A 13,282-nucleotide genomic window follows, 5' to 3' on the forward strand; every position below is an offset into this window, starting at 1 on the left:
ATCGAATATTATTGTTCTGTAAGGAATGACCAACAGGATGAATACAGAGAGCGCTGGCAAGACTTCCATCAACTGATGCTAATGAGCAGGACCAGGAGATCATTACATCCCTCAACTACGATACTGTTTGAGGATGTATTCTGATGGAAGTGGATCTCTTCGATAAAGAGACCTAATTCAGCTTCAATTGATCAAGGATGGACAGAAGCAGCTACATCCAAAGAAAGAACACTGGGAAATGAATATAAACTACTTTTTTTTTTTTTTTTTGGTTTTCTTCCCGGGTTATTTATACCTTCTGAATCCAATTCTCCCTGTGCAACAAGAAAACTGTTAGGTTCTGCACACATATATTGTATCTAGGATATACTGTAACCTATTTAACATGTTAAGGACTGTTTGCCATCTGGGGGAGGGAGTGGAGGGAGGGAGGGGAAAAATTGGAACAGAAATGAGTGCAAGGGATAATGCTGTAAAAAATTACCCTGGCATGGGTTCTGTCAATAAAAAGTTATTTTTTAAAAAATAAAGCTGTCATATACCTCAAAATATAAATTTATAATCAATACTTTTATGTGTGTGGTGTAAAGAACAGGAAACAAAGCATATATGCAGTTTGAGAATAACTAAACATGGAACTGGGGGAAATGACATGCTAAATATTCTCATTTTTAAATTTATTTTCAACATTTTATTTTATTTTCCAAATACATGCAAAGATAGTTTTAAACATTCATTTTTTGTAACACTTTATACTCCAGATAATATGAAATATTCTCCAAAAAAAAAAAAAAAAGAAAAGAAAAGAAAGGAAGAAAGAAACTAAATGATGGAGAAAAAAATCTAATTAAAAATATAAATACATTGGCAAATGGTAATATACATATATATAGTACATGACTGCAATGGAAAATGCCAAATATACAAACTACAGAGAATCATTGAAAGTCTAGTATGAAAGGATGCAGAGTAAAGTTAGCAGAGCCAAGAAAACAATATATACAATGACTACAACGAAGTAAATGAAAAGGAAAATTACAACATAACTGGAAATGAATGTTGTAAAATAACAAAGAACAAGCATGGTCCCAATGTAAAGATATAAGAAAACACCTCCCCCACATCTTGCAGAAGTCAGAGATACACTTGTATGGAACACAGCATATAATGTCTAATTTTTTTAAGCACTGATCACTTTTGGCTAATTGAATTTTTCTTTTTCCTTTTTTTTTCTCTTCAAAAAAATCTGTTTTACGGAATAGTCCTTGGGGAGGAGAAAGAAAGATGCAAGGAGAAATGAAGTCAATGTATTAAAAAACATGTATCACTACAAATTCATTTTTGGGAAAAAAATTAATAGTAAGGTGTCTAAAGCACTAATTTTCCCCCATGATCTCTTTCTTATCTCCCAATATATATATATCCTACATTATTGACTATAGGGTCTGGAGAAAAAAAAGAAGAAATAAAATATCTAGGAAGCTACAAATGGCAACAGTGCCACTTTTCTAAAACATTTAAACATGTTCATTCTCCTTTTGCTATAACAAAAAGTATCAAAAGTAGCTCAAGCTGTACTGATTTGAACTACTGAAAAATTCTTAAGAGACAGCATCACAGCTCGATTCAACTGAGTAAAATGATTTTGGGAAGTTTTCTTATAATAGTTCACATTTCTATTTTAATTAAAGGTTTGCAGACCCCTTTATATCATTTCATGTGATCCTCACAATAACCAGAGCAGGTACTATTACTACCCCCATTTTACACAGATAATTAAATATTCTTCAGAAAGAAAGGAAGGAAGGAAGAAGAAGGAAGGAAGGAAAGAAAGAAAGAAGGAGGGAGGAAAGGAAAGAAGGAAGGAAGGAAGGAAGAAACTAGTGATAGAGAAAAAAATTTCAGAAAACATTAAACAACTTGTCTGGGATCACAAGTAGTGTATCATATGAGATAGATGCTCAGGTCTTCCTCACTCTGATTTTAAGGCTCTGTCAATATTACCTCATTGGATATCATATTTGTTTGGAGGATAATAATAGTTTGTACCCATTTCCCAAGTATGTAATTAGAATAGGAAAATATGGAAAGATCAAGACTGAATTGGAAGAAGAGAATTAGACAAGATCCTTTCTCTTTCTGGATTTCAGATACCTCATCTGAAGAATAAAAGTGGGGAGAGGACTGGATGGACTAAATGCTCTTTTAGGTCCCTGTCTGCCAGGTTTTAAATTTCTAAAAGTTTTTTTTTTTAATTTTTAAGTTTTTCAGCTAAAAAATCATTTAAATGAATCAGCATATATTAAATACCCTTTTCCAATGCACTGTGCTGAGATTCCTAGGTGGAAAAATAACAAATCCTTGCCTTCAAAAACTTACAATCCAAGAGGTCAGATAAAATATGTACCTATATAAAGAGCATATGCTTTGCATAGGAAAGGTCAAAGTGGTCTGAGAGTTTCAGGAAGCCAGAGATTACATCTAGATGAGAAGTATCAAGAACTGCTTTTAAAAACAGAACACCTTAGGTAGGTCTTGAATCACAAAAGAGAGAAGACTTCATACTTGATCCATCCTTATGAATAGCTTTATACACTAGGGATTACTTTGTCAAAATGCAGGCCCATAACCACCACAGAATAGCTTCCCTAGTGACCATTTTTGCCATTTTCATCTCCCTCTCAGCCTGAAACTAAAGAAATATGATAAGAGCTACAACACAATTCAATGACCTAATAAAAAGTTAGCCACAGAATAGTAGGGAAAAAAAATTTTTTTTTCAGCCACCAAAGTCTAACACTTAAAAGCTGTGCACTTCTAGATAAGTTTCATCATCTGTAAAGTAGAAATAATATCTGTATATGAAATGGTGCTCCAAATCACTATTGATCAGAGAAATGCAAATTAAGAACACCCTGAGATACCACTATACACCTGTCAGATTGGCTAAGATGACAGGAAACAGCAATGACCAATGTTGGAGGGGATGTGGGAAAACTGGGACACTGATACATTGTTAGTGGACCTGTAACTGGATCTAACCATTCTGGAGAGCAATTTGGAACTATACTCAAAAAGTTATCAAACTGCGCATACTCTTTGATCCAACAGTTTTTCTACTGGGATTATATCCCAAAGAAATCTTAAAGGAGGGAAAAGGACCACATGTGCAAAAATGTTTGAGGCAGCCCTCTTTGTAGTGACAAGAAACTGGAAACTGAGTGGATGTCCATCAATTGGAAAATGACTAAACAAGATATTGGTGTATATATATATATACCACAACATAGCATTCTCACTCTTTCTCTTGTTGTTTGCTTGCATTTTGCTTTCTTTCTCTGTTTTTCCTTCCTCCTTGATCTGATTTTTCTTGTGCAGCAAGATAACTGTATAAATATACATACATATATTGGATTTAACATATATTTTAACATATTTTACATGTATGGGACTACCTGCCAACTAGGGGAGAGGGTGGGGAGGAGAGGAAAATTTGGAACAAAAGGTTTTATAAGAGTCACTTTTGAAAAATTACCCATGTGACACTGATGCATTGTTGGTAGAGTTGTGAACAAATCCAACCATTCTGGAGAGCAGTCTGGAATTATGCCCAAAAATTATCAAACTGTGCATACCCTTTGATCCAGCAGTGCTACTACTGGGCTTATACCCCAAAGAGATACTAAAGAAGGGAAAGGGATGTGTATGTGCCAAAATGTTTGTGGCAGCCCTGTTTGTAGTGGCTAGAAACTGGAAATTGAATGGATACCCATCAATTGGAGAATGGTTGGGTAAATTGTGGTATCTGAATGTTATGGAATATTATTGTTCTGTAAGAAATGACCAGCAGGATGAATACAGAGAGGCTTGGAGAGACTTACATGAACTGATGCTAAGTGAAATGAGCAGAACCAGAAGATCATTATATACTACAACAACGATAATGTATGAGGATGTATTCTGATAGAAGTAGATTTCTTTGACAAAGAGAAGATCTAACTCAGTTTCTGTGGTGAGCTTTTTCTTCTCAAAACACAGCCAGGTGATAAAAGTTCAGATCTTTTATTATCTCCAATATAGCCCTGTTAGCTTAGAGGCCTATCTCTCTGCTTGGTTCCAAGAGCTCTTGCCGCTTTGTCCTTTGCTTCTGCCTCTGCTTTCTTCAGCCTCCAGAGCCAGCACCACTCTTCATGTCATTCCGGTGAAATCTCTCAAAGTGCTCTCTGTCTGCACCAGAGTGCTCCTCTCCAATGCAGCTGAACTCTTTTCTGTGACCAGCCAGCCAAGTGGAATATATTCTCTCTTGCCTTGCCTCGAAGAGAGGGCTTCTGGCTTAATTCCGCTGAAATCTCACCGAGAGCCTCTGTCTGTTTCTTTTATACAAGAGGGATGAATTGTGGGATACAAGAGAGAGGGATTATGGGTTTTCTTCCATAGTGCTCTCTGGCCCAAAGAGCTTCAAGGGAGGTGTGAACTCACAAAGTTACAAAGTTTACTTTGTGAAGCTGGCATACTTGTGAACTCCAATGAGTAAAGGTGCAAACACAAGCATTGTACTAATTAGTTCTACTTAGTACCTTGTTTCAGGTTCTGCCCAAAACATCTTCTTGTAAGATTAGATCAACTCTAATTAGTTAGCAGTTTGTAAAGATTCCAACAAGTTTCAACTGATCAATGATGGACAGAAGCAGCTACACCCAAAGAAAGAACACTGGGAAATGAATCTAAACCATTTGCATTTTTGTTTTCTTTCCCGGGGTTATTTCTACCTTCTTTATCTAGGATATACTGTGGCATATTTAACATGTATAGGACTGCTTGCCATCTGGGGGAAGGGGTGGAAGGAGGGAGGGAAAAAATCGGAACAGAAGTGATTGCAAGGGATAATGTTGTAAAAAAATACCCTGGCATGGGTTCTGTCAATAAAAAAGTTATTTAAAAAATAGATAAATAAATAAAGAAAGAAAGAAGAAAAATTACCCATGCATATGTTTTTGTAAATAAAAAGCTTTAATTTTAAAAAATAAATAATATCTGTATTCTTATATGCTCCCAATTGTGAGGAAAGCACTTAAAACAGTAAAGTATCTTAAGTGAGCTATAATTATAATTAGTGAGATAATCTACTTTAAATTCTCTTGTCAATCCTAAAGTTACCCGGAATTCCATCCTGATTAGCAATTTCTTATTTCTATGTTTATTCTTTTCTTTAAAACTAAGTCATCAATTCCATTTTAATATGCTATCTAGTAAACTACTATATTCATAATTATGTGTGTAGGATGTAGTTAAATATAAACTCCAAACTTGACATTAAAGCCCTTAATAATCTTGTCTCCAGACTATATTTTCCAGATTATTGAATGTTACTCCCCTTCACATACTACAACCAAACTGATCTATTTAAAGTTTCTCCAATTCAGTATTCTATCCCAGCTTCTGTGTTGTTGGTCTTGTTGTTTTTAATTTTTCACAGTGTAAATCCCATGCTTTGATTGTACTTCTTCATTAACTCTAGGTCCTTCAAGGTACTTTGAGGTCATGTCACAACTCAAAAGAAGTTTTTTTTTTTTTTTTCTGTCCCAGTTGTTAGAACATTCTATTCCTCCAATTCCGTCTCTGTTTCTGTCTTTCTTTGTCTCTACCTCTCCTCTATCTATTTCTCTATCTCTCTCTCTCTCTCACACACACACACACACACATACTTGTCTATATGTTACATTCCTCTCCCCCTCCCTGTAAGCAATTTCTCCCTATAATGAGGTAAGTATGGGAAAGAGCACAGGCATTATAGCACAGGCTCCTGGAGAGTGAAGACTGTCTCTTCCTTTTCTTTTTTCTAATTTGTATACCCATTGCTCTCATTCAGCAAAAGGTTCATAAGAGGCCCTTAATAATTGCTTCCCCTCTGAATACTTACCACCTCTATCACCTACCAATTTCCCTTTATGTAAAAGAAAGGATTGGACTTGATAATCTTTCAGGTTTTTTCCACCTCTGAAACAGTTGTCTGCATAATTTCAGTGTTAGAAAGAACCCCAGAAACCATGGAAGGTCATAATAGAAAAATAAATTTTCACCGCAGCCCAGATAGGCATCTAGCCTTAGCCTCGAAGCCAGGGAACCCACTCCCCCTCCCCCGCCCAAGACATCCCTTCTGAATGACTCTAATTATTAGGAAGTTTTTCTTCCGCAAAAGCATAAATCTGCCTTTCAGCACCTTCCACCCACAGCTCTAAATTCTGCCCTCTGGGGCCAAAGCAGAACAAGTTTAATCCCTCTTTCTCCTGACAGCCCTTCAAATACTTGAAGATAACTATCCTGTCTTCTCTAGACTAAATAACCCCATTTCTGTCAATCTATCCTCGTTTAAGAACCTTTACCATCATGTCCATCCTTGTCTGAACACTATCAGCTTGTCAATATCCTTTCTAAAAGTTACCATTCAGAAATTGACACCATCTCCAAATGCAACCTAATGCCGATTATCAAAGGTCTACAATTTCCCTCACTCTTGACACTATGCCTCTTTTAATATAGCTTCAAATCACATTAACTTTTTGAAAAATTTCAATTTCTGTGTTACCCTATGCACTTATTGGGCTTTCAGACCACTAAAACCCAAAAATCTTTTTGAAACTCCTGTCTTGCCATACCTTCCTTATCCTGTACTTTTTAATTGATTTTTAAACCCAAATATAAGACTTTATATTTATCATTATTTAATTTCAGTTCATTAGGTTCATCCCAGTGACTTAAATTATTGACATCTTTTGGGATCCTGTGATCATTTTGTGAATTGGTTCTTACCCCCAAACATCTACAAATTTCAGAAGAAACATAATAGAAACTGAGCCATCATTTCACAGGTGTGGGAAACTCCCACGTAAGGAAATTCCTTCTACCAATGAAGGTTACACTTCTCTCTAATTTATCATCTTTGGGCAAAGGTTGTCAACATAGGGGTGGGGGATTCATGAATGATAAAGGGGTCTATAGATAAATTTCAGGAGTGAAAGGTCTGTAAATCTGTAGGGAAAAAGAACTACATCTTTAATTTGATATAATTGGTTTCTTTAGAAATGCCATGAATTTTATTTTATGCATTTTAACATATTATTCTGAGAAGAAGCCTTGTAAGCTTCATAAAAGGAACCATGACACAAGAAAGATTAAGAAGCCTTGTCTTAAAAGAATTGCCTAGAGCTTTCTGTAGCATGTGGCAAGAGTTACACCTTAAAAAGTTAAGTGACTTGCCCAGGATCTCAAAGCCATTTGAACTTGAACTCAAGTCTTCCTGGTTTTGAGGCCAGCTTACATCTCTTATTCCATATTACTTCTCTTCATTTGAAAAGTCCTAAATTTACTGATTCCTTTTAGTGAAGAGGAGGACATTTGTTATTCTCTCCACTGGAAATCTTTCCCTTTCCCTACAATATATCAAAGATTGGGGGGAGGGATCGGAAGAGGGTATCAGAAGTTACTTCCACCACTTTTTTCAGTACCTAAAGATAGTTTGTCTGGATCTGACTTGAATTCTTCAAGAGCAGTTACAGTTTATCTATTCCTACTTATCTTGAGTTCCAACATCTTAATGATTATTTTTGTTTGTATTAAGCTCTGTATAACAAAGAACTGCATAAATAAAATCTACTCTTATCAATTTAAGATTACATCTGGAAAAATCACCTGGTTAGTAGGATTCACCTGGGCTACAATTTGTCTTATTCTTTTCTCTTCCTTTAGTATCTGCTATATATCACTTTAACTGAAGTCACAAAGACTACAAGGAGAAATTTATTAATTTTACAACTCTGGTAGTTGGGTTCCCATTCTCTAATTTATTCTTCCAGAATAAACAGAATAGGCTTAAAGAGATGCACAGTGGTTCTTTTAAATGATTCAGGAAGTTACTACCCAAGTGCAATAAATAGTACACCTCAGGCCCAAATGAGTTAATAAACTTGCAAAGTTCACCGAGTATGTTTTAGGAATTTCTGACTACAACTCCAACTCCAAACAGGATAATTAGCTAAAATTAATTAACTAAAATTGATGATAATCATCTATTTCTACAAAAAGACATGGAAAATTATGTTGCATTTATCTTGACACACTAAACAAGAAGTATTTATTAAGCTCCTACTCCATGCCATACATGAATTGTGCCAGATACCAGGAATATGAAGATAAAATGCAACAGTCCCTACTCTCAAAAAGTTTACATTATTTCATTGGGGCAGGCAATATGTACATACATAATGATATACAAAATAAACACATTTTTTTTCCCCAAGGGATTCAAGGCACTAGCATTTCGGTAGATATCAAGAAAGGTCTTATAAAGGAATGTCTTTTAAATTAAGCTTAGGAGGATGCTAAGGATTCTAAAGGGAAAGGCTAGATGACTTAAAGGATAGAGTGCCAGCCAGGAATCAGGATAATCTGAATTCAAATTCAAATCTGACCTCAGATGATCACTAGCTGCATGACACTGAGCAAATCATTTAATCTCTGTTTACCTTAATCCACTAGGGAAGAAATGGAAAACCATTCTAGTATTGTTGCCAAGAAAATCCCATGGACAATATGGTCCAGAGAGTTATGAAGATTTAGACAGGACTAAATAACAACAAAGGATTCTAAGAGATAGAGAGGCAAGGTAGGAGCTTGCCTGTGCCTGGGTAGAGAAGAAAAAATTAAAATGTCAGGTGAGAAATGTCAAGAAAGCCAGTTTAGCTAGACCATAAAGGGCAGGAGTGTCATGCAGTTGCCTATTTTTCATTTATAGGTGATAGGTGTACAGTAGAGCAAAGCATTCTAAAATCAGAATGTGACCCTCAGGATCCTTGCTCTACTAATCACCTGCCAGTGTAACAATGAAGTCATAGATCTTCCAGGAGCCTCAATTTCTCATCTCATAAAAGGAAAATAACAGTATTCACACCTACTTACAAAGCAGTTCTAAGGAGTTTTTTAATTTCTAATTCAACGTGGCCATAAGAGAATTATTTTGGATAATACAAGATGTCCATTATACAACATCCCTTTTTGGAAACTATAGTTTTTAATCATGTTATCTCATGAAAACTCTCTCAATGTTGCTAAAAAATCTTTCCTGATGCAAAAATATCCAACTTCACAATTTGTAACCAAAAGTGTATATGCATGGAAAAAATTAGTTTTACATGTGCAAAACAGGATTGGGGAGGCAACATCTCAAATACAAATGCATAGAGGGATATCTGAAGCTCAGTTTACATAGACAAAGGCAAGTACTTAAATGCATAAATTTTAAATAACTGATAACTATGACCCCAGAATTTAAGAATAAAAGGTTTTCAAGATAATTATGGCTATTTGCACCATGTTCAAGACAGGAACTTAAGACTAAAACAATTTCAACAATACTTAGAGAAAGCACATATCTGAAAATTAAGAATTCAGAAGACATCTAGATTCCAGGCCCAGCTCTAACCAGATGTGTAGGCTTAGTTCTTAGTTTTCAGATCTTAATAAAATAAAGGGATTGGGCTAACATTCTATGTTCTACATTCTCTTTCAGCTCTGATATTCTAGATAACCAGTGGTTAGTGGTGTAACACTGTATAAGTAAACAAAAATATTCTTTCATCATGTTTCCCAATAAGACTATCAATCCAGAAAAGTCAGTAAGGTGTCTGATTTTGTGGTCCTTGTCGGTTTGCTCTTTTGGGGTTTTTTTGGTGAGGGATGAAGAAGGGGGGGTCAAAAGGTGCTCTTTCTTCAATTTTTTTAAAGAAGGAAGACGAATAGAAAGGAGGAAGAGGAAGAAAAAGGAGGAAATGATGATGATGATGATGATGGTGTTCTCTTTTACAAGTTTGTAGACATTAGGCCAACAAGCATGTTTCAAATGAATCGGGAAACAAAGTTACTCCACAGTAGAGGGTACATTAACTCCTCGCCTAGAAACATTTCCTTCCCCTATGGGTCGGTATTTTGTCCTAGGTTCACACAGAGGTGAAGAAACACCTTTGCAAAGAATGGAAACACCAGACCCAGGAGCCAGGGTGTGCCTCCAAATGCCTCTAATTCGTCGGGGGGAGGGGGGGAGAGGGTGAGAGAGCACCACCACGGTGGGTGTGGAAACCAGGGCAGGTCCCACAAATCACTTCGGAGCTGGCACGTCCCCTTGCAACACCTCCCTCTACATGGGGTGTGGGACAGAGGGCACCGCGGGAAACCGACTTTCACTCGGGTCTGAGTCCTCACACAATTATTTCCCCAGTATCAAGATAAGAAATTATAAGGCAACACAAAAAAATTATAGGAATCCGCAATTCATTCCAACCCCCTCTCCAAAAGAAATGAAATAGAAAATAATCTTTTAAACGCAAAAGCGATTGATTCCTAGAGAAGTGGGGCTCAATAGAGGCTGTCTGTGCACTTATTGGTAATTACTATTATTAATTAAAAATAATTATTCTTTGGAATAAAAAAGAGACTGTCAGTTGGCAGGTCAGGTCTTGACTGACGGCTTTTCGTCTGCTTAGCTCTGAGCAGGGGGAAGGGAATCTGGGAATGCCGAGTCAGCCTTGGAGCTTAGGTAGGAGGTAGGCCTGGGTGGAGCTCCCCCGCTCAGCGTCCCCCGCCTGGTATGCTCCCTGGGAGGCGAAGATCGCTCCTCCCGCGGGAATCCCGCCCCCCACCCTAGTCCCAGCGGGGATCCCAGCGCTATTGGGCAGGGTCTGCGCTCTGGACCCGGCGGCTTGTTGGGTGTGTCGTTGGCAATGGCGTCAGACGGACTCCAGGAGCAACCTGTCAGCTCCCACTGCCGCTTTCACTTCCCTCGGCCCAGCCCGAAGGTCAGGATCCCCAGCAGTTGACAAGCAGCAGGGGCAAAGAGCCCGCGGCACCAAGCTGCCTCTCCCAGGGCAGCCCCAGCATACCACCTTCCCGCCGCATGGACGCGCCCCCCTCTCTCTAGGCTTCAGGAAAGGAGTGCTCCGAGACCCTGTTCCGTGTCCTCACTGTTCAGATGCAAGAGGAAGAAGCAGTAGGGGGCCGCGACAACCCCGGGAACAAAGGGAGACTGCGCCCCTCCCTCTAAGAAGAAAGGGGCGTCCGATTCGCTCCCTCGGGACGAAGAGCCCCCACACCTTGGCCCAGGGTCCGCGCCCAAGCAGCGGCCCGAGCTGAATGCCCCACAGACCCTTTCCTCATCCTCTATACCCCATTCTCCATCCCTGTATGCCCGGGTCGCACTCACCCAGTGCGGTGCTTGCTATCCATTCGTTTCTTCTGCCTGACAGGCTGCAGAGGGATGTTATCGGTCATGTCGGCGGCGCTCGCTGCAGCCGCTGGGGAGGAGACTGGGATTCACTTCCCAGCAGCGCCACGCCTCGGCCCCGCCTGGCCTCCAGTTGACAGCGGCTACCGCGGGGGCTGTGGATGGGGGAGGAGGCCCACGGACAGTCGGGTGTACTGATGCGCTAGAGCGCCTTCCCCCTCCCACGCACCGAGCCGCTGGCTGAAAGCCGGACAGTCGGACTCCCTGTTCTCAGGTCTCCAAGCGCCCTAATTGGGCGGCCCCCTCCCCAGCACCTACACAGCTCCGCCCCCTCTTCCTTCCATTCAGTGAGAGCCACTGCCGTCTCCTACTCCCGCCCCCAATCACATACATACGCGCGCGCGCACATACACACACACATTCAATCACACACACACACTCAATCACACACACATACATTCAATCACACACACAAACACCCACCAAGACAACAAACACTAACCCACACGCTCCCAAACGCGCGTGTGCACACGCGCACACGCGTACATACTCACACTGCAGCTGCTCTTTAACCAACATGCCTAACTCCCTATCAGCAAGTTGGGCATTCTTCCTTCCCTTCCACTGCCTCCCATTCCAAATAAGCAAGTACCTCGGTCCCCATTTCGACCGTGACTGTGCTTGCCTCTCCCTTCTTATCCCAGCTTTCTTGTCCCTGACCATCTTGTCTCCTGTTATCTATTCTTCAAGACCAGACTATGGAATAGCTATGTCTGCTCTCAGTCTCAAATCCTCCCCACTCGTGTTTCTTTGCTGCTCCACCCACCCACCACGGCTTTAAGTTGGGGACACCAAGTATCCTTTTACTAGGATGGAATAATCAAGTCCTGCGAAACATTTTACCAAGACCCTCCAAAAAACAGTTTCAGGTTCATCCTTTCCCTCCTTTGCTCATTGCTCAGCAGAGGTAATTGTGTGAATAAGTACACAAAGAAGTCCCTTCTAGATGTGTGCTCTATACTTAGAATAAATTCCAAGCTCACCTCAAACTCTTGGAATTCTTACCTTCCTTCAAAATTCAACAAGTTCCTACCTCCTACTTAGCAGTAGCATGAAAAGTTCTAAATAAAAATAAAACACTTTGCTCAGGTAGACTCCCACTGACTCCTCCCTTCCCAGAAAGCCCTCCAACAACCTAAATCTTATCTCCATATAGAAATTTGTCAGATCAGTTCAGAGTGTGGATGTTCACTTGGTTTATGTCTGAAGTGTTAGACTAGTCTCTATTATGCTCTTACACAGCCAGAAAACCAAGCTCCTTAGCCCCCGGGTTAATCAAATCTTGGCCTTTTAGGGGAAAAAAAAAAAAGTTAGCCTAGCTTTCAAAGCAGAGACCTTGATAGGTGTTGTTCCTCACAAATGCATAGATATGGCTGAAAATCATGGAATGTCATTATCTCTGAAAAATAAAAATTACAGGTTACCAAAAAGATAACCAACAAATGGCTAGTGGCTATTAATTAGCTGAAGCATAGTGTGGACCATCATACAGTTACATACTTCTTATGTGCCAAACCCTGTTCTAAGTTCTGGGGATACAAAAAAAGGTGAAAACCACATCCTGCTGTCATGCAAAAAAAAAAAAAAAAAAGAAAAGAAAAGAAAAGAAAAGAAAAGAAAAAGTATGTACAAACAAGCCTTATACAGGATAAATAGGAATTAATTAAAAGAGGGAAGGCTCTGAAATTAAGAGGATTGGGAAATGGCTTTCTGTAAAAAATGAGATTTTAATTGGGGCTTAAAGGAAACTAGGGAAGCTGGCAGGCAGATGAGGAAGAAAAGCATTCCAGATATGCAGGATAGCCAGAAAAAATTAGAAGAATCAAATGATAAATGTCTTGTCCTGGAAGTATACCTGACAAAGATTAGTTATGAAAGATTATGAGTGCCAAAGGATTTTGTATTTGATGCTGGGAGTTGGATAGGAGCCTTTGAAGTTTATTAAGAGAG

The 13,282-nt window shown here is 39.1% G+C and overlaps 1 protein-coding gene across 1 annotated transcript in view; it reads right to left on the minus strand.

Moving 5' to 3' along the window:
- The window catches only part of ATP9A (ATPase phospholipid transporting 9A (putative)), a 166,371-nt gene extending 153,535 nt beyond the window's left edge, over positions 1-12,836 (minus strand). Inside the window, exon 1 of the mRNA XM_051976604.1 lies at positions 11,252-12,836. Within this exon, the coding sequence (XP_051832564.1) occupies positions 11,252-11,319 (68 nt within the window). The 5' untranslated portion in view covers positions 11,320-12,836. The remainder of the gene's footprint in view (positions 1-11,251) is intronic.
- Positions 12,837-13,282: the final 446 nt, after the last annotated feature.

The sequence above is a fragment of the Antechinus flavipes genome, chromosome 2, assembly GCF_016432865.1.
Source record: "Antechinus flavipes isolate AdamAnt ecotype Samford, QLD, Australia chromosome 2, AdamAnt_v2, whole genome shotgun sequence".
Lineage (NCBI taxonomy): Eukaryota > Metazoa > Chordata > Mammalia > Dasyuromorphia > Dasyuridae > Antechinus > Antechinus flavipes.